A 21,746-nucleotide genomic window follows, 5' to 3' on the forward strand; every position below is an offset into this window, starting at 1 on the left:
AGAGAGAGGAGAGAGAGAGAGAAAGAGAGAAAGAACTATTTAACTTTTAAAATCAGGAATACCACATGATAAAAAAAAAAAAAAGTTCCATAGTGCCTCAGGCAATCCGTGTTGGATAGTTTTCAAAACTGAAAACAATTCTTTGATGTTGCTGAAAATGACAAGTAAACTTATAAACAATTGTGACAAAGAGCAGAGATTCTAGTGAATTGTGTAGTAAAGTTCAAATGAACTATTTGGATTAAGAAGAAAAGCACTTTCATTAATTTCTGTATGTTTTCTCATTTTAGAGCATGTTCAACCAATAGGAGCTTGTTCTAGAAGTGTTCTTAAATCGTTATATTTCTTTATTTGTTAAAATTTAGCACAATATGTATTAATGTTATGGGTACCATAAGCCTGGAAAACTATTTTCCCAATTTATGAACTACTAAGTATTGTAAGAAAAAGTTTTGTACTAAATCAGGGCACAAAGACTTTGAGCCTATAGCCTTTTTCCTTTAAAATATACAAATCATGCAGCAATTACATTATATCGCATATGTGAAGTATTTAGCACAATAATTGTTAAGTAGTAGGCTCAAACACTGGGAAATAGTAAATTTCCTTAATATAAGCTTCTGCTTTCCACTGATTCTTGTCTTTTATTATTCAAATCTCTTCCTGTCTTACTTTAAGGCACTCTAGTGTTATCTTCCTCAGGTAGTCTTTGAACAGTTGGGGTTGAAATAAGATTAAAGAGAAACATTTCTCAGCCTGGTAAATCAAAATTGCATCTTTTTTTGTCTAGCCAGTTCCAAATAAAATATCTCAACACTTAAATTGGATGCTTGTTTTAGGTTTGATAAAACTGATGGGTAGTAATTCTTGTGCGAGGTTTACAAGTGAAATATTAAATAAAAAATATAATACTGTCACCTTATAAGTACATTGATCCTCAATAAATAGACAAATAAATAAATAAGGATGTTAATTTTAACTAAATAAAACAGAATAACCATGGCTGCATTGTATATTGTCTTCTGAGGTTTTTTAATTACCCCAAAAAAGTACTTTTATTACTGAACTTTTGTTTTCTTTTTTTTTTCAGGAAACACCTTTGCATTCCTCTCAACTCCTTTTTTATCGATTCCCCTTTTCTCCAACTCTCTCCCCTTCCCCTCTTCCCTTCCTTCCTTCTCTGTACTAATTACAGGCAAACTGTTATGTTCTTTTTACTTTTAAGGCTGCACTTCTTGATTGTAATACATTTAGGGTACTCTATTGTTTTCCTCTTTTGCACTGGCCTCTGGAATCATTCACCAGAAGAGTCCCACCTGGTGAACAGTTATACAACTTGTGGTTAGATACCTTCCTCATAAAAATATTATAATATTACTAAATTTTTAAAAAGCATACATTGACATAAGAGTTGATGTTATTGACTAGAAAGTACTAACTGCAATTTTCCTTTGTAACTGTAGTCTCCTCTTTAGTATTTGGAATACTTGATTAGCAAAAATGAAATTTTTGTACATTTGATTAATTATGAAGAACATGTCCTGGGTTAGTTTTTAAACATCTACTTACTTACAGCTCAACAATTCCATTTTTGTTTTGTATCCAGTTCAAATGCCACAATTTCTTTAACTGTATTTTTGGCACGTTTCTCCAAATTATTTCCACCTCCTAAGTTTAAGATACCCCATGATTACAAATATTGATATTCTTGTTAGAAAGAAGGAATGGACGACTTTGTGAATAAATTACAGGGTAGAGTTCAAGGTCAGTGTTTCCATGTCTAGTTATATGATTTTTGAGAAGGGCAGTTAGCTTCTTTGAGCCACAGTTTCCTCATCTTTAAAACTGAAGTAGTACAATTGCATTATCAAGTACTCGGAATTGTCATGAGACTACAATGCCAAGATAAAACTGAAACTGACTTGTAAATTATAAAGTGCTTTGTAAACACAAATTGTTGGTATGATTGCCATTGTCGTTATAGTCATAGGCAATTAGTTCTCTGAATAATGAAAATACAAGTTTGAGCAAAGTCAATAATTCATATTGTATAATAAACTGAATTCCAATATATGAGAAGTATGTTTGAAAATCTGTGTTAAAGTAGTATATTTTCCAGTTTTTATAAATTATTTCTCTATTGAGTTTTGAAATGCTGTTATTATCTAAATATTAGTAAGGCAGTGTATCAATACTCATAATCATATTTTCTAATATTCCACATCGACTTCAATTATGAAATAAAATGGCAAATTATAACATAACCACCTATCTAAGAATCTAATATGAAGACAATAACTTTGTTATCATTTATTAAATAACATTGGAAATAGTAAATAGATTATACTTGACCACTTGAATGTTATGTAACTTAGTAAATATGTTTGCATTTATTTTATACATGCTTTTAAAAATGTCTTCTTAAAAAAAAAACAAAAACAAGTTAAACTGCTGGTGCAGATAATTAATAGAAGGCAGTATCCACATGGTTATTTTCAACAAACTTTATATATGAAATTTTTTTTAAAAAAGCAAAGCAGTTAAAAATATATGGCATCTTTTGAAAATCAATTGGAAAAACCTAATCAGATGTGAATCATCTCATCAGTGTTCATAATAAGACCCAATGGACCATAGAACAGTAAACTACATTTTAAATCGTATTTTGTAAAAAAAAAAAAAAAAAAAAAAAAAGTCTAAACTGGGATAGTTATTGCCAAATATCATTGTGTAAAAAATTATATTTGTAGCCAAATGCAGAGAGTTTCTGAATTCATTATTTTGGATTTTGAAATTTGGACTCAGCAAATTTGAAGTGAAGCCCAGAATCACTTCAAGAAATACTAATCTAAGGATGGTATTCTGCCTGTCCTTTATAATACAGGGAGAAAATAATATAGGAGGTTATTTATTAGATATATGTTTTATCCAGCATCATGCACAGTTATGAACACATAGATACAAAAAGATAACATCTGTACAAATATTAAATGCATATGATTTTCAAGTGTTTTCTCATCCCATCAGTAGTTTCTAACTTCAATATCTAAGCTTCATATTAGGATTAGTAATATCGCCAATATTGGGTAGACTGTTCCTCTTTGAGATCTTAAAATTATCTCAATGTCACTTTTGGGTCATTTGCTACACTACAAGATTCTATTAATAATAAGTGGTTCTTAAGCCAATATCCGTTTTTTCATCATTAATAACAAAATATTTGTTTTCCCATGTCCTAGGGGTCACCAGGAGAACGTGGATCTGCAGGTACGGCTGGCCCAATTGGTTTACCCGGGCGTCCAGGACCACAGGGTCCCCCTGGGCCCGCTGGAGAGAAAGGTGCTCCTGTAAGTAATGGCAAGGAGAAAATATATTATACTGCTGCCCTGCACAAGTTATTACTTTTTATTCAAGAATATTAGCTTTTCATACCCCACTGCATTCTCTCTGCATATGTGTCCAGCATAAAACACAGCTCCTTTTGTATTTATAATAGGGAAAATTTCAAATTCAATTAAATGAGATGACATTTTTTTCACACTTTATGAAACGCTAATACCTGTGAGGGAGTTGGATATTATTAATGCAAAAGGCTTCTCACTTTGCTTCTTTTAAAAAATAAAATTGGGGGTTTTGATTAAAACTATATTAGAAAAGTGTGAACTTTTCACATCTCTTGTAATACAAATTCAATTCCAAGCATTTTCATAGTCTGTAAATGAAACCCATAGAAAGTGACTGCCCTTCTCTTGTAATTTGAGCTTTGATCTCCAGTGAGTGAGATGAAAACAGCTGACTAATTATTTCATCTAATATTTAGTGGATTTTAAAATTTTATATTCAAATGACTATATACTCTATTCTATTTATTAGGTTTATGTTTTTTTGTTAAGATTTCTTCTTTTTGTTTCTGCTTTAGATTTGATCCTAGTAATTTTTAAAAATGTATCTTCTCATCCTATAAGATTAAAATACAAATTGATTCAGTAAATGTAGATAAAAAGTGTTGGAAAAATATAAGCTTAACATTTTTATACAGTGGTAATTCTTGACATATATAATTCAATTTAAGCTTGTAATTCAAAACACTTCCTTAGAACTAAGACTTCAGTTTTAGCAAGTTGATTTACTTTCATTGTCTGTGTGTCTTCTTGCCTTACTCCGTGATATTATTCCAGTGTTTCTTAGGACATATTGCACAGCTAAAGCAGAATACTACAGACAGGTAATTTACAATGAAATAGAACTTGATTGACTGAAGAATCTGAAGGATAGGAAGTCCATGGTTAAGGGACCACATCTGGTGAGGGGTCTTCTTGCTGTGTCATCTCACGGTGGAAGAGAAAAGAGAGAGGTAGAGAAAGAGAGTAAAAAAGGAAACAAACTCTCTTTTACAGTGGCACCCCACCACCAATAATGGCATTAATTCATCTGCTCCACCCTTGTGACCTTATCTCTCATTAAGTTACAGCTCCCGACACTGTTGCATTAAGGATTATGTTTCTAACACATGCTTTCTGGATGACGCATTCAAATCATAGAAATTTTTAACTTAAAATTTTTATTTCTGTAATCCATTACCTTTCAGAATCAGAATATTATAATGGGCCATGTCATCTGTGGATAGAATTATTGGGTGAAAGAGAAAGGACTTTTAATATGCTTAGAATTTTTCCTAAAGCGATATATTTTGTAATGTATTATATGCCCTGGGAGGATATAGAAGGAAAATAGCTTCAAGTCCTTTAATGCAAGTTCTTTTAAAAATCTACAAATGTACGTACCTTGGCACAGTACAATAAAAATGCACAGAAGAAAAGAGGTACACATTGCTTTTTATGTGGATTTAGAGCAGATAACTTGAGAAATCAAGAGTTCTGTGAAGATAATTTATTCAATGGTGAGTTTTAAAGTGGATAAATACCTCAGCTTTATGAAGAAGTAAACCATTGAAACAGAAATCAGAATATGGGAAAGCACTGAAAGTGATAATAAGAAATAAATTTGCTGAGACAGATGAAGAATTATTAACAGAAACCCTTGCAAGATCTAGAATTTGGACATCAGTTTTATTGGTGTTTAATGACATCATGACTAGGAAAGACAAAAGGGAATGCTCTGCTTACCCATCCTCTCTCAGTTATTCCTACCAACAGTAACAACCCCAGAAAGTTCATTCCATTTAAAAAAATTCAACAAATAGCTATTCAGAATAACTAAGTGGTAGACTCTGTAGACGCTGCATTCGATAGTACTACTGAAGGGGGTGTCTGCTTAGGGACAGTAGCATCAAGTGGTGATTAGAGTGTTGGGTGAAAGTCCATATCTCTGCAGAGGTCTAGTAAAAACTGATGAAAATGCTGGCCAAAATGTGAAACACAGCCTTTTACTTCTTTCTACTCCCAAATATAAATTTTGGTTCTTACCTTTTTTGAGCAGGTTGTGTTTTAAAACATGCCATTATTAGCACATTTAGATTTGCATGAAATGAAGAGGATGACAAGATGGAGTTGGTGGAATCCAAGCCCTCGGTCCACCCACCCACCAGCCCAGCTTCCTGGAAGGGAGAAAGCGGAAAACAGGAGACATGGATATCCACAAGACCTACTGTAGCAATAAATGTGGCCTCATTAGCATCTCCCAATTAATCAGTGTGACTAATTTGAGGTGGGACTGCCAAAACTCTTCCAACCTAATAGCGGTGAAAGAAATATTTTGATAGGCAGAATTCTTCTTGAAACGGTTGTATTGTAATGCAGAGATACTGTGTGCAAGGATTACTGATAGGAAGCCGTTTTAATTATGTCTCTATCTGGGGGACAGTTGTAGAAATGGAGGGAAAAAAACTGACTTCAAAACACAGAGAAGTCAAGGCATTAACCATAAGTGGTTTAGGCAATAGGAGTTTGAGATTGGAAGAAAAATATGTCCCACATCCTCATTTCCACTCTTAAGCATATGTGTATATAATTGCAGAGAGAATGGTCAGTACCAAGATTATAAATGTGGAAGTCATTTAAAATAGGAGTGATGTTTGGAACCATATTACCACATTACCATGCCATGCAAAGTTGAGAGAGGAGAACAGAAGTCTGGATTCATTCTTTATGGAGTATTATAATGGGTGTGAATTCCGAAAGGATCCAGTAGAGAAAAAGAGTAGAAGAGTGCATGAGTTATATATGTATAATTATTATAAATAATATACCAGCTGGGCTGGTAGGTAGGTGGACCGAGAACATGCCATCAAATAGGCCGAGAGAGAAGAGAGTCCTCTTCTGCTGAGGTTGTAAAGGATCAGGAATATTGAAAGTTAAAAGGCGCAACAAGAGAGGCTGGGATTTTACCTCCTGGGCATTTGTAACTTTAGGGTGATTATAATCGACCTAAAAAGAAAGTGGACTGTAAGGGATTGGAGTAGGTGCATGCAAATCACCTCAAACAAGCATGGAGACAAAAGATAAATGAAGAGTTGTTGGAAGAACAAGTCAGGCTAAATGCATTGCCTCTTACTATTACGATTGTGCTATGCACAGATTCATCTACCTTACTTATAATAAGAAAATAATCAATGAAAAGTGAGAAAGTTAAGAAAACCAGGGTAGACTAAGTCTCCTTGCTTGTAAACAGCCAGAATTGGACTGGGAGACAACTCTCTTTATCATTTATTTAGTTCATGAGTTTGTTTAGGCCATTTAACTCAGAATCTCTGTTTTTTCATCTCTGAAAGGAAGATAAACCATGTCTGAAAAGAAGGTAATGACAGTATTTTTTGTGAGAATTAGATAAAATGATCATTTCAAAGCACTTTGTAGAATTATGTTGTATACAGAATAATCATTATTACTATTATCATCAGAGTGTGAACCAGAGTTTTAATTTAAAAAAAAGAATGAGCCGGGCTCGGTGGCTCAGCCTGTAATCCTGCGCCTTTGGGAGGCTGAGGTGAGTGGATTGCCTGAGCCCGCAGGTTCGAGACGCGCCTAGGCAGCGAGACCTCGTTTCTACAATAAATAAAAAAATCAGCGGGCATGGTAGCGCATGCCTGTAATTCCGGCTACTCGGAAGGCTGAGGCGGAAGGATCGCCGGAGCCCAGCAGGTCGAGGCTGCGGTGACTGGGAGTGGCCACTGCACTCCAGTCTGGGTGACAGAGTGAGACTCCAACTCAAAAAAATAAATAAATAAATAAGAATGAACAAATATCTGAAAATAAATTCATAAATGAGATTTTGAGTAAGGAGGGCCAGATTTTGTAAATTGTAATAAATTTGAGCGTAAAAGTGCAGGTTAAATATAAGACCATGCCAAGTCAAAAAAAAAAAAAAAAAAGCATGGGAATATTGAATGAATTTTATCAATTTTTAAGGTATGATTCAGTTATTAATGTAAATGGAATGGAAGAAGTAATGAAATAAAGATTGACTACTTAAGGAAAGATGAATGCTTTCAGGAGCTGTATAGGTTTGGGGCCAAGAGATACATGATGTAGGAAACGTTATATAATCTTGGAGAATTATAAATGGTAAATTTAATTTTAAAGTGGTGTAGATCAGTTGCAAGATTTCTTCTGATTTCACATAGACCAGAGTCAGAATAAATAAGTGGCAGGTGGACTATAATTAAGGCAGATGAGAATGTGCCTGTCTTATTTACAGTTCCCTTATGTAAAAGTACTGACTTTTAGAGTTAAGGCTAGCAAGGAAATTCAAAGTTAGGAGACATATTTGAATCCGCTGTTGGGTTTAAAATACTGAAGTTCTCTGGAAACAGCACAGCACAGCCTGACAGGTTTGAAATATCATATTTAGACCCGCCTGGGCAGCGAGACCTCATCTCTACAATAAATCAAAAAATCAACCGGGCATGGTAGCGCATGCCTGTAATTCCGGCTACTTGGAAGGCTGAGGCGGAAGGATCGCGGGAGCCCAGCAGGTCGAGGCTGCGGTGGCCGGGAGCGGCCACTGCACTCCAGTCTGGGCAACAGAGTGAGACTCCAACTCAATAAAAAAGGAAATATCATATTTGATTGAAGGAAATAAGATATCTCCAGGGTGACATCAGGGATATGTTTTATTTGACCATTGTGACACATTTTTGGAAAACAAGACCACATGGAACCCAGGTAAGTAATAAATCAGAGTCAACAAGTCAAGTTTCTTTTATAGATATTTTGTTGCTTTTGCTGTCATTAATTAACTAACTCAACACATGTTCCTTAAGTGGCTACTTCGGGCCACAGGCCAAGGGTACATAATAGAATGCAAACACAGACACAATTTCTACCCTCACACGGTCCATTGTCTGATGGAGCCATTTGATAACAAGCAAGTGATCACTAAACACATGTGTTATATACTTACAAGTTTTGGTTATTGATGTGAAGGAAATGCTACTGGGATATCAGTTTATAGCAGAGGGACCTTAGCTAGAATTAGAGTCTTTCCTTGTACAAGACCTCGATGGTGAGATGTAAAAGATGAGACATCTCAACTATGCACAGGGTTCTCAAAGGAGCATCCCAGGCCATATGTCGGGGGTCGGGGATAGGGGGAAGAAAGGGCATGACATCAGATTTGAGGGACTGGAAAAAAGTCTAGGAGGGTTGGAATGCAGAAAGCAAGGGGTAGTGGAGGCTAGATCTGGTTGAACAAGTAGGAGAAGGATCATCGTATGCCACCCTAAGCTTGGCCTTTATCTTAGGAACAGGAAACAAGTAAATTGACCTAAGCATGTAGGCAATAGAATCTGATTGGCCCCTTCGATACAGCATGGAGTATAGAATGGAAGGAAGAAAGAGTAAATGTGGGGAAAGGAGGAGGTTATTTCAGTTGCTCAGATCAAGGTGAGTGGTATTTTGGAATAAGGTGTCAGTCACGGAGATAAATTCAAGTTAATATGTTCAAGAAATGATTAGGAGATAAAATAGAAAAGAAGCCATGGTCAAGGTCAGGAGATGGTGAGGCAAGTGGGGAGAAATGGGCAAATGGAAAGGCAGGACTTAATAACTTGTAGATTCCCAGACAAGAGAACAGATAGAATCGCTGAAGGCAATCAACCATGCTGTCTGCAGCAAAACTGATGAGATTTTGGGGAAATTATTTTAAACTCTGAAAGAATGTTTTAAGGGAAATAGAGATTGTATTCACTATCAAGTCACTTTCTTAAAAATTGCACAATATTAGTAAATTTAAATAAAGGAAAATAACGCCATTTTTGAAAATCAAACCAAACCATACAAAAACAGAGAAAAAGTGAACATCCTTGCCATATGGAAGCAGTAAAAACATCAGTGATTTAAAATATCAAAATCTAATCAGGTGTGGTGGCTCATGCCTGTAATTCCAGCACTTTGGTAGGCCAAGATTGGAGGACTGTTTGAGTTCAGGAGTTTACGATTAGTGTAGCCTACGTAGCAAAACCTCATCTCTCCAAAAATATTAGCCAACCATGGTGGTGCACGCCTGTAGTCTCAGCTACACAGGAGACTGAGACTGGAGGCTTGCCTGAGCCGAGGAGGTCAAGGCTGCAGCCAGCCATGACCATGCCACTGCACTCCAACCCAGGAGTCAGAATGGGAGCCCGACTCTAAATAAAAAATAGGAAAACCCACGAAACATTTGTTAAACATAGGAAAGTGTTACATGTGAAACATATGAAGCATACTGTAAAGTCAGACATATGAGCAAATGTGTTTTATGATTTTTTTTTTTTTAAGTTGGATTCTCACTCTGTTGCTCAGACTGGAGTGCAGTGACCACTCCCAGCCACTGCGGCCTCGACCTGCTGGGCTCCGACGATCCTTCCGCCTCAGCCTTTCGAGTAGCCGGAATTACAGGCACGCGCTACCACGTCCGGCTGATTTTTTTTGATTTATTGCAGAAATGAAGTGTCGCCAAGTTGCCCAGGCGTGTCTCGAACCCACGGGCTCAGGCAATCCACTCACCTCAGCCTCCCAAAGCGCAGGATTACAGGCTGAGCCACCGAGCCCGGCTGTTTTATGATTTTTTAAGGGCAAATAACCAGTGTGCTGCTAAGTCAGAGGCACTAATGAAGAAAATGAGAAGCTCAGCAAGTTTGTGCCAATATCAGGCATCCAGTTCATCAGTGTGTAATGCTTGTTAGAAAGAAACATTCTATGTCGACTTCTAATGATTTTTGTGGGCTGTAGCCTGAAATGCATAAATGATTTTAAAAATTACAGTGTTCTTAGTCATGAATGAATATAGAATTTTTTTTTTTTTCTGAGTTAGAGTCTCACTCTGTCGCCTAGGCTGCAGTGCAGCGGCATGCTCACAGCCACCACAGCCTAGACCTGCTGGACTCAAGTGATCCTTCCACCTCAGCCTTCTAAGTAGCTGGAACTACAGGCACATGTCACCATGCCTGGCTAATTTTTTGATTTATAGTAGAGACGAGATCTCACCATATTGTTCAAGCTGGTCTCGAACTCCTGAGCTCAGGCAATCCTCTGACCTCCACCTCCCAAAGTGCTGGGATTACAGGTGTGAGCCACCGTGCCTGGCTGAATGTAGGATCTTTTATCATGAAAAAGTTTTTTTCTTAGAAAGCTTAAACAATTTCCGTGTCGAATCTAGAAGGTGGACTATGGCTGTTGTGACTGGACTTCAAGATTTCAGCAAGCAGTTAATGCACAGGTTTCTTACGGCAAATTAATGATCTGTTGGATTTTCAATACAGGGAGAAAAAGGTCCCCAAGGTCCTGCAGGGAGAGATGGAGTACAAGGTCCCGTGGGTCTCCCAGGACCTGCTGGTCCTGCGGGCTCCCCTGGAGAAGATGGAGATAAGGTTGGTGTTCTTTATTCATGTGAGTTATCCTGAGAGAAAGTTTAACTTTTGTCAGGAATTCTGGAATTAATGTTTTAGAATAAGACGGCAGGTAAAAGGTTATCTCTTTCAAGTTTCACACAATTTCTGTGTCAACACTTAATATCTATTTCATAAAAGAACCTGTGAGATATAATCAGAAAAATCAGATGAAAGGACAGTGGTGGTAAGAAAAAAAAAATAGCAGATGCCAAAATTTGTTTGTTTTTTTAAAACATCCTTCTGAAATGAATATAAAAAATAAGTAATTACATGTTTGTGCTTAGCCTTCATGTATTGGATATCGCACAGTAAGGTTTAAGAATGAGCTAAATAGTTCCTTGATAATCCTGTTATCTTTTACTGGCAGAGAAATAAAGACTCTAAGCTCTTGATTAAAAATGTATGGCTGTGCTGTTATATGTGTAAATTTAGGATGTGCGTCCTTTTAGCATTTGAAAAACTAGGATAAAGAAAGTAGTTTTTGACTAATGTGTAATTATAATTTCTATAAGTCCATGAACTTCCATTGTCTGTTTATACTGGTGGTATTTTATACAAAACTGATTTCTTAATTATATATCAAGCCATAGTATTCCCTGAAGTGACTTTTGTGTGCTTATATTTTAGTCAATACTAGAAAGCTAGAAGCAGCAGGAACCCAGGATTTTACAATTTTAAAGAGTGGCATTAAACACTAGCATGTAATTATATTGAGGGCAAAATTTAACAATTTCCTGATAATAAAGGCAATGTGTTAGCAGTTATGGCATGTTAGAGATAAACTTTAACTCAAGTCTTTCAAATACAGGGTGAAATTGGTGAGCCGGGACAAAAAGGCAGCAAAGGTGACAAGGGAGAAAATGTGAGTTTTCTACATCTTTCTGTTGCCCGTGGATATTCTTTCACAGCACTGCTGAATTAACCTCTTTTCTCTGGCAAATGAAAGAGTAAGATAACCAGTCTCCTCTTTCACAGTATTCTGAGAAACAATAGATAGACACCAAAATTAATACTATGTACTACACATATACAGATGGACACATCTGTTTTTTAGACCATAAATATATATTTTGAAAGTTTTCTCTTAAATCTTAAAAGTAATGCTGGTTGGGTTTGTTTTAAAAATAATTTCGGTTTCTTGCTCAACTAGTGTGCTCACTTTTTTTTTAATGGAAATGCTTTATCTTTTCTTGACTTTATAATAGTAGTGTACATTCTTCAAAACAATTCCTATTTTATTGTATTTATTTTTCTCTTAAACATATTTTTTATTTTAAAATTGTGGGGTACAGTTAAGGGTTAGGTATACAAATATGTATCGTTCAGGTACCCTTGTTGATAAGGGGTGTCCCCTGTCCCCAGGCAGATATTGACTACCATTAATCCCACCTCCCCTCCCCTCCCTGCCCTCCCCCCATAGTTTCCTGCCACTGTCAATCCTTTTCTTACAGTATTACGATAGATGTTCAAGGTCCACTTCTGAGTGAGAACATGTGATACTCAGATCTTTGTTTCTCAGTATTATAAACTCTAGTTCCATCCAGGTTGCTGCGAAATTCATGATTTTGTTCTTTTTTTTTTTTTTTTTTTTTTTTTTTTTGCCTCTATGACTTTTCTCTTTGCTCTTTAATAGTTTGCATTCTTTCACAATTATGTTTACAGACTTTTCTTCTTCTTAGATTACAAACATTAGATGGTGATACTCTCATGTACCTCACCTCGGCACTTCCTTACCAATTTATACTTTCTAAAGAATATCTATGGATATCTTGTTCTTTAAGTTTTTTATTTCCATTTTTTTTTCTTTCTTTAAGTCTTCATATATTTGCTGTCCAACAGAAATTTAAATTGGGGGAGTAAAGACATATGTCCTCTCTTTACTCATTTTTTTTCACCTAGTGTAAAATTTCATGTATCATCTTTAACAATTTGATTCTAATAGACTACTCTAATTCTGTCCTATGACTCATTAATGTGATGATTTTAGGGTTAGAATGACCAAATATATTAGCACATAAATTAAAAAGAGGTCTTGTTAGAATTGATTTAATTCTAAGCTGAATAGCTTCCAAAGAATTATGACATGAATGCATCTAAGTAAAAAACCAAAACAAAACAAAACAAAAAACCAACAGAAATAGTTTGTAGATAATCGCAATATTGAATGCATAATAGACACTATTTATTTTTTTATGCAGTAGAACAAAACCTTAGCAGTTAAGTGATAATGCTGATACTCTGGATCTATGCTGTAAAATTAGGACAAGAAATTGTGTACAGAAAACCAGTTGCATATGTTGGGTGCAGTTGGTATTGACTTTTGAATTTGAATTTTACAAATTCTATTTTGGTATTTTTCTTAACTTGGTGACACTATAAAGAAATTCCTAATGCTGGGCAATTCATAAAGAGGGTTATTTGTCTCATGGTTCTGCAAGCTCTCCAAGAAGCATGGCGCTAGCATCTTCTCGGATTATGATGAATGCTTTTGTGTTGTGTGGAAACATGGTGGGGAAGGTCAAGGACATGGAGGCATGCACAGAGAACCAAGCCCTATAGGTGTCCTGGCTTAATAACAGCCTACTCTTACAGGGACTAATCCACCTTCCAAGAAGCAATCCAGTCTCTCCAAAGAAAGAACTCAAGTTCCATGGGAGCCATTCATGAGAAATCCACTCTCATGATTCAAATACCTCCAGTTAGACCCCACCTTCAACAGTGGTGATCAGATTTCAGCATGAGGTTTGGTGGAAATGAGCCATGTCCACATTATAGCATTAAATTACTTTCTTTCTTTCTTTCTTTTTTTTTGTGTTGGAGTCTCACTCTGTCACCCAGACTGGAGTGCAGTGGCCGCTCCTAGCCACCGCAGCCTCGACCTGCTGGGCTCCGGCAAGTAAATTACTTTCTTAGATTCCAGTTACATTTCTCCCTTTTCAAAAAATTATTTGTGCTGAGGCGGAAGGATCGCCGGAGCCCAGCAGGTCGAGGCTGCCGTGGCCGGGAGCGGCCACTGCACTCCAGTCTGGGTGACAGTGAGACTCCAACTCAAAAAAAAAAAAAAATTAAAAAATTATATGTGTGTGCGGTACAAGTCAGGATTAGTTACACAAGTACGCTTTGTGCAGGTGAAGTGTGGACCTCTTACTGGCCCTCACTTCCCGTGGTTTAGGACCCAATACCCTTTGTGATGCTATATGCTCTCTCCCTTTCTCATTCCCCTGACAGTGTCCATTGACTGCCCATCTCTCCCTTGCGATAATGTGATTAATGTTCAGGTCCCACGTATGAGTGAGAAAATCCAGTATTTAGTACTTTGTTTTGTGAAATATCACTAAGTATGATATTCTTCATCTCCACCCAATTTCCTGCAAATTCCATAATTTTATTCTTCCTTATGGCTGCCTAATACTTAATTGTGTATATGTACCACATTTTCTTTATCCAATCCACAAGTTAATGATAAGAAAATACTATTGGTTGAACTGGAATACCTTATACACTCAACAGAAATCATATTTGTTTTTTTGTTTTGTTTTGGTTTTGGTTTGAGTCGAGGTCTCATTCTATAGCCCAGGCTGGAGTGCATTGGCATGATCATGGGTCACTGCAACCCCAAACTTCTGGACTCAAGCGATCCTTCTGCCTCAGCCTCCTGAGTAGCTGAGACTATATGCACATTCTTGGCTAATTCTGTTTATTTTTTGGTACAGATCTCAATTTTGTAGGGGTTTTGCTATGTTGCCTAGGCTAGTCTCAAATTCCTGGGCTCAAGCAATCCTCCCACCTTAGCTTCCCAAAGTGTTGAGATTATAGGTGTGAGATACCATATCCGGCCAGAAGTCATATTTAAATAAGTTTCATCTTCTCCTTAAAAATACACTTGACTATGACTGCGTGACCATTGTTTAAACCAACAATTTTCACTCTTGCATACTCCTAAAATTTTTTTTGAGGAGCTCTTTAAAAAGCTTTTGTCTTCAAGAATTACTATAATATTCATTAAAACTGAGATTTAAAAATATTTATGTGTTTACTCGTTTAAAATTAAGAAAAATAAGTCCAAAGCACTTTAAATGAAAAATAGCTATAGTTTTCTCAAATAAGTATATATAGTGCACAAAGTAGCATTCTTATATTTGTTGTATCTAACTTAATAGAGAAAGCTGGCTGGGTGCAGTGGCTCATGCCTATAATCCCAGCACTTTGTGAGGCTGAGGTGAGAAGATTGCCTGAGCCTATGGGTTCAAGTCCCGCCTGGGCAACTTGGCAAGACCTCATCTCTACAATAAATCAAAAAAGAAAAGTAGCTGGGTGTGGTGGCACATGCCTATGGTTCCAGCTATTTGGAAGCCTGAGGTGGAAGGATAGACTGACAAAACAAAAAACAAAATAGAGAAAGCTGTGCTCCCATATCTAGTTCAATCTGTAGTGACATGTTTTGGTTGAAAGAATAAAGAAAATTCAGATTCACACAAATATGTTGTTTAAAAAGAGAGAAGTATTTTTAATACCTTTTCAGATAATTTTGAGTATTCGTTGACTTCACATCAAAATTTTGTGTTAGTTTTTCTTTAAGATAGTTGCAGTGTGGAATGAGAAACCATAGCAGTGAGCTCCTTGGTTATTACATTAAATTCCGCTGCCCTGTCTTACACTTGGAATGACTTTTATTTTACTTTATTTTATTATAAAAATGTGGGGTACAAGTCAGGATTAAGTACATAAATAATCTATGGACAGGTAAAGTTTGGGCCTCCAACTGATTCTCACTTTCCCTGGTTTAGGATCTGGTGGTATTCCTTGTGTTGTTACATGCCCCACCTCTCCTGACAGTGTCCTGTGACTGCCAACCCCTCCCTTGTGCTGTTGTGATTCATGTTCAGGTCCCAAGTATGAGTGAGAGCATGTGGTATTTGGTTCTTTGTTTAGTTCAGCCTTTGTAAAAAATAATGTGAACTAGAAATTGACCCTCCATACGATCCAGCAATCCCCTTTCCGGCAATATACCTGGAAAAACACAAATCATTCAACAAAAAAGACACCTGCACACACATATCTATTGTTGTATTATTCACAATAGCAAAAACATGGAACCAACCCTTCTACCCATCCAATGTAGACGGGATAAGGAAAATGTGGTACGTATACATGATAAATGACTTTAACATAATTTTGTAATATCTCTCATTGGTCATTTGGAAATTATTGGTTGACTGGGTAAGGTCTTCAAAATTGTTGACATATTTCTTATAAAATATTAATATCATAAGAAAATACTTTCAGATTGAGAAGCTGTGAATTCCATAATGGCAGGTGGGAGATTTCCAAAATTCTGATTTTGCTTGAAAATTTAAATGTTATCATTGGCAGTTAATGCTGTGTTTTGTTTTCTTTGAAGTTGCAATCTTCCTTTATTTTGAACAACTGGCAATTCTCAAGTGTATGTAGTCATAATTTTTCTGTCAGTTGCTCTTTCAAGTAACATTGGCACTCCATGTAAAATTTGGCATTTCATGTAAAATTTGAGCTTTCAACTCAGCCGTATTCCTCAGCTGTATCTTTTTTAGAGACATGCGCTGTGATTCAGTATGATGCAAAAGTACTTCATGGATGTTTTCCATTTTGTCACATGAACATCAAAAGTCATGAACTCAAGGTCAATGTTTAATTTAAAAAATATAACTTTTAGTGCTTCATCGAAGACTTTTTTTTTGAGTTGGGATCTCACACTGTCCCCAGACTGGATTGCAGGTGTACAATCACAGTTCACCACAGCTTTGACCTCCTGGGCTCAGGTGATCCCGTAGCTGGGATTATAAGCACACCCCACCTCACCCAGAAAATTTTTTAAAATTTCTTTTGTGGAGAAGAGGTCTTGCTATGTTGCCCAGGCTGGTCTAAAACTTCTGAGCTCAAGTAATCTTCCTGCCTCAGCCTCCCAGGGTGCTGGGATTATAGGCATGAGCCCACAGCTGACCTCCTCAAAGATATTCTTAAGTGAAATAGCCATTTTTGTGTTTACATTGTGATGACAATATCTTTAATGCTTTTATGAATGGTAGCTACTGACATATTGATGCTAAGCCACAGGCAATTTTATTCAGTGTCATATTTGCATCTAGTGCATATGCCCACATGGCATAAAAGACAAATAAAGTCTTATTGTTGTGATAAGAATTATGAGCTTCCAGAAACCCGAAAAAGTTTCAAGACCCTCCAGTGGCCTGTGAAACAGTTCTTCACAACCTGGCTTTAAGCAGTCTTCCTCACAAGTGGTAGTTTCGATAAAGAACACTCTAATCCAATGACTCTTAAATTTATTTAGTGCTTGAATCTTTTATAGTATATGACCAGTTATTCATGTAAGAAAATAAGACAGTTAAGAAATATCTATACATATAATGTCTTTTGCAATCTATTGCTCAAAATAAGAGGTTCTGGTATACTTAACATATAACATTGAGTTTGCATGTGTATACATATGTGAAAATTCTGTATCTTCATATATCACTGCATTTTATCTGCATAGAATCTTCAGAGCCTAGAGAATTTTTCCCACTCATATATATCTCATTAAAGAAACTTGATATTTTGAAAATTTTCATATGTGAATCTTCCAAGTTGATTTATGCTAGCATAGAAACCTGTTTTAAAATATCCAAAACATTACAGATGACAGTGCTTTCAATAAATGTCCATTTAAAATGAATTTCAAGTATGAAAGTCTGAGTCTTGTGGAGTAAATAGACAATGGTCGACTACACTAAAATGCAAAAGACTTCTCTGGGATGCGTCATTTTTTTCCGAAGGCATGTAGAGGTGTTTAATAGACCTTCGTCAGCCAAATGTTCTGCTTTATGTAGCCAAGACTTTTCTGGCTTTAGTTTTGAGCTCACTGATTTTTCTCTCACTTCAGGGTCCTCCTGGTCCCCCGGGTCTTCAAGGACCAGTTGGCGCTCCTGGAATTGCTGTAAGTATTCCACTTTATTAGCAAATCTAAATCTTTAAAATTCCCTGATTAAATGTATTAACGGTCCCATCACCAGTTTTGTAGGGTAATAAGTTTGTTTGTGTACTTGACATTGAATCAAATTTAAATGATCTAATAGAGCATGCCAAGCTGATTCTTGTAAACAAAACACACTGTGACTACATTTGAAAATAGGCAATCACCCGTTGAGATGTACTTAATATTTCATAAATTCTGAATATCATTTTCCCCTATTAGACAACTTTTTCTTCACTTGGTGTACATGATCAAGCTGAAATCATGCTCCAGAAATAAAGCAAGTAAACACAACAAGCAAGGATATGTTTGCAGCAGATAATGGGAATTTAATCTACTTTTGACTTAGTTATTCTCAAATAGACCTGCTTTGATGAAATTTGACAAGGCCACACTTTTATAATGACCCATGTCATAATGATTTCTCAAATTTGTGATCAATATTCTTGTACTTCCTCAGGGAGGTGATGGTGAACCAGGTCCCAGAGGACAGCAGGGGATGTTTGGACAGAAAGGGGACGAGGGTGCCAGAGGTTTTCCTGGGCCTCCTGGTCCCATCGGTCTTCAGGTAAGGTGCTCTCGACCTTGTTGTTCACTTCTACCTACTTCTCACAAGAGGTTTTCTGGTGGATGTCAAAAAAAGTACACGTTTTTCTTTCTTTCTTTTTTTTTTTGAATTGGAGTCTCATTCTGATGCCCAGGCTGGAGTGCAGAGACAGGCTCTCAGCCACCACAGCCTTGACCTGCTGGGCTCTGACAATCTTTCCGCCTCAGCCTTCCAAGTAGCTGGAACTACAGGCACGTATCATCATGCCCAGTTAACTTTTTGATTTGTTGTAAAGACAAGGTCTCACCTAGTTGCTGAGGCTGGTCTCGAACCTCTGGCCTCAGGCAATCCTTTCCCTTCTGCCTCCCAACTTGCTGGTGTTACAGGAGTGAGCCACTGCACCCCACCTCATTTTTCCTTTATTCTATATGAGAACTTCGGTAAAATGTTTAGCAATACTTAATGTTTTATTCAAACATATGTCTGAATTTCACATTCTTTTTTTTTTTTTATCAAGTATGCTTGATTTTTCTGAAGACGTGTCAGCCCTTCTCCCTCTTTCTGGAGTATATTTAGCCTCATGTGAGCCATGACACTTCCTTTCATCACTCCCATCTTGTTTAAAGAATGATCTACAACTTTAGTTAAGTCTGATACTTAAAAGCAAGGTTTTAGAAGGTTCTTTCATAACCAGAAAAATTAGTACTTCGGATGGCTAATGTAAATTAAAAGTATTTCAAGATACAGTATTCTGCTAATAGCAACTGCCAACAGCGAACATTAAACAATGATAGATAGAATAAACAAATGAACAGTTAATTGATTATTTACAGTAGCTTCTTGGGCTAAGTGTGGTGGCTGACACCTGTAATTCCATCACTATGGGAGAACGAGGCAGGAGGATCACTTGAGGCCAGAACTTTCACACCAGCCTGGGCAACATAACGAGACCTCATCTCTGCAAATATAATAATAATTAAAAAAATAGCTAATGTGGTGGCATTCACCTGTAGTAGCTTCTTAGGAGGCTGAAGCAGGAGGATCGCTTGAACCCTGGAATTCAAAGCTGCAGTGAGCCATGACTGTGCCACTGCACTCTAGCCTGGGTGACAGAGAGAGACTCCAACTCTAAAAATAAAAATAAATGAAAATAGCTTATTATTTTAAAACTATTTTGATTTTTATGAGACATTCTGGATATAAAAGATTGATATGTAAAACACTATAGGCTGAGAGATTTCTGTTCAAATATGTCTCACAACTGGGCTTTAGACAAAACATTGCAGAGCAAATATCTCCTGTCCTGGGTGTTTTCTTGACTTCCCACAAATTTTGGAAGCATCTGACTTTCTTTCTCCCTTTGCTGGTTCTATACCTATCAGTTTTAAAAGTTCTTGAGCCCATCTGGGTGCAACTTAACCCATTTTAGCAGTTTTAGACACTGTCAATCATGTCATTCATTTTACTGAACCAAAAAATTTGTGAAGTTATAGAAAAATATATAAGTTGAATTTATATGAACTTAATTTATATCTTTATTTTTTATGAATAAAATCATAAAAATATTGTTTTTTAATGTTACTTATTATATGCCTAATTGTAATAATTGCATTATAAATCCAATATAATTAATTATGATATAATTATTGTTAAAACACTCCCGAGATGTTTACCAGTGAGCATGGTATTATAAGTGTCTGCTTTTATTTTAAGGCCAAAATAATCTTTTTAAACTTGGGAAGTGCAAAAATTTCATTCTCACATCTGACACCTGACACAGCATTTTGGGGAAACTGGGCAAGGGATTGCTTGCAGCAAGGAGTTTTACACCAACCTGGGGAACATAGCAAGACCTTATCTCTGCAAAAAATAAAAATAGAAAAAAAATTGGTCGAGTGTGGTGTCATGCACCCATAGTACTAGCTACCTGGGAGGCTGAGGCAGGAGGATCACTTGAGCCCAAGAGTTCAAGGCTGCAGTGAGCCATGTTTGCACCACTGCACTGCAGCCTGGGTGACAGAGTGAGATTCGAACTCTAAAAATAAAAATAAATGAAGAAAATAGCTTATTATATTAAAACTATTTTGATTTTTATGAAACATATTCTGGAAATAAAATATTAAATTATAAAACACCATAGGCTGAGAGATTTCTATTCAAATATGTCTCACAACTGGGCTCTTAGATAAAACGTTGCATTGCTATGTTTAACTCAGTTATACTTGTTAGACAATTATAAATAAGCAGTCATAAGTACCCCATACCCATATGTGTGAGAAGCACACATTTTTAAAAATAATGACAAGACATTACAATTAGATTGCCAATGTATACATTACTATTCATTTTCTGGATTTTCATGTAACTAATTGCTATAAATCTTTTAAGGATGTAATTTAGAAAATTCATCTTGTGATTAAAGAAGGTGTCTTATAGCTTATATTTATAAACTATTCAATAAAAAATCATCTTCATTTCCACAAAGTAAGAAATGTTCTCTTTGATGAGGGTGACTCAAGAAATCAGTTCATTAAAAAAAAATTGATTATATTTTCCTACAGCTACCTCTTTAAATCAGGAAACTGAAAAGATGCTAATGTAATTAACATGTTCACAATTGCACTGCATCCTATAATTGAGTCTTCATGGCAGAATAGATATTAGCAATTATAGTGTACACAAAAATAATCATCCAATATTCGGGTTAAATAACTTGATTTTTCAACTTGATATTTACTCTTTGTCTGCATATAAAGGATGGGTATACACACACACACACACACACACACACACACACACACACACACATAAATTCACAACCATAGTTCCTGGCCTAAACACATTTTTTGATGCAACATTTCAGTAGAAAATGATTTTAAAATAGCAGATCTTAAAACAAAATCTCTCCTTGCCTAAATTACCTACTCAGAGAAAGTTAGGACATATGAAAATGAATTAACCCCTGAATGCCATTCAGCATGTTTAGTTCCCTGCAACAAGAGAATCTGACTCTTTATGTCTCTTTTAGCTTTAATAATAACATTCTGTCTTGATCATCTCAAGTTATGATTAAATTTATTTTAAAAGGAAATAAATATTTCAATTTTTCCTATTGGGAGATTCCTATTGAACTAATAAGAATAATTATATGCATAAAAAAGGTGACGATGCAGAACTGAACTTGTAGTAGAAATAAAACTGTGAACTAATATTGACGTACCGTTCAATTTAGGGATATTTAATCAGTTGCACTCTATACTAAAACGATGTGAAATTCTGAACAAAAGATAAATAATGCGATTGTTAATTTACATGGTGTTTACAAGAACTTAATTATGTTTACATTGCAGTGCATATTATTT

The 21,746-nt window shown here is 36.1% G+C and overlaps 1 protein-coding gene across 1 annotated transcript in view; it reads left to right on the forward strand.

The window, feature by feature from the left end:
• The window catches only part of COL11A1 (collagen type XI alpha 1 chain), a gene marked incomplete at its 3' end in the record, with an annotated part of 207,355 nt that overhangs the window by 154,570 nt on the left and 31,039 nt on the right, over nucleotides 1–21,746 (forward strand). Inside the window, exons 42-46 of the mRNA XM_008074045.1 lie at nucleotides 3,240–3,347; nucleotides 10,700–10,807; nucleotides 11,637–11,690; nucleotides 17,748–17,801; nucleotides 18,298–18,405. Of these exons, the coding sequence (XP_008072236.1) occupies nucleotides 3,240–3,347; nucleotides 10,700–10,807; nucleotides 11,637–11,690; nucleotides 17,748–17,801; nucleotides 18,298–18,405 (432 nt within the window). The remainder of the gene's footprint in view (nucleotides 1–3,239; nucleotides 3,348–10,699; nucleotides 10,808–11,636; nucleotides 11,691–17,747; nucleotides 17,802–18,297; nucleotides 18,406–21,746) is intronic.

The sequence above is a fragment of the Carlito syrichta genome, unplaced genomic scaffold (assembly GCF_000164805.1).
Source record: "Carlito syrichta isolate Samal-C Ts95f unplaced genomic scaffold, Tarsius_syrichta-2.0.1 Scaffold316282, whole genome shotgun sequence".
Taxonomy (NCBI): domain Eukaryota; kingdom Metazoa; phylum Chordata; class Mammalia; order Primates; family Tarsiidae; genus Carlito; species Carlito syrichta.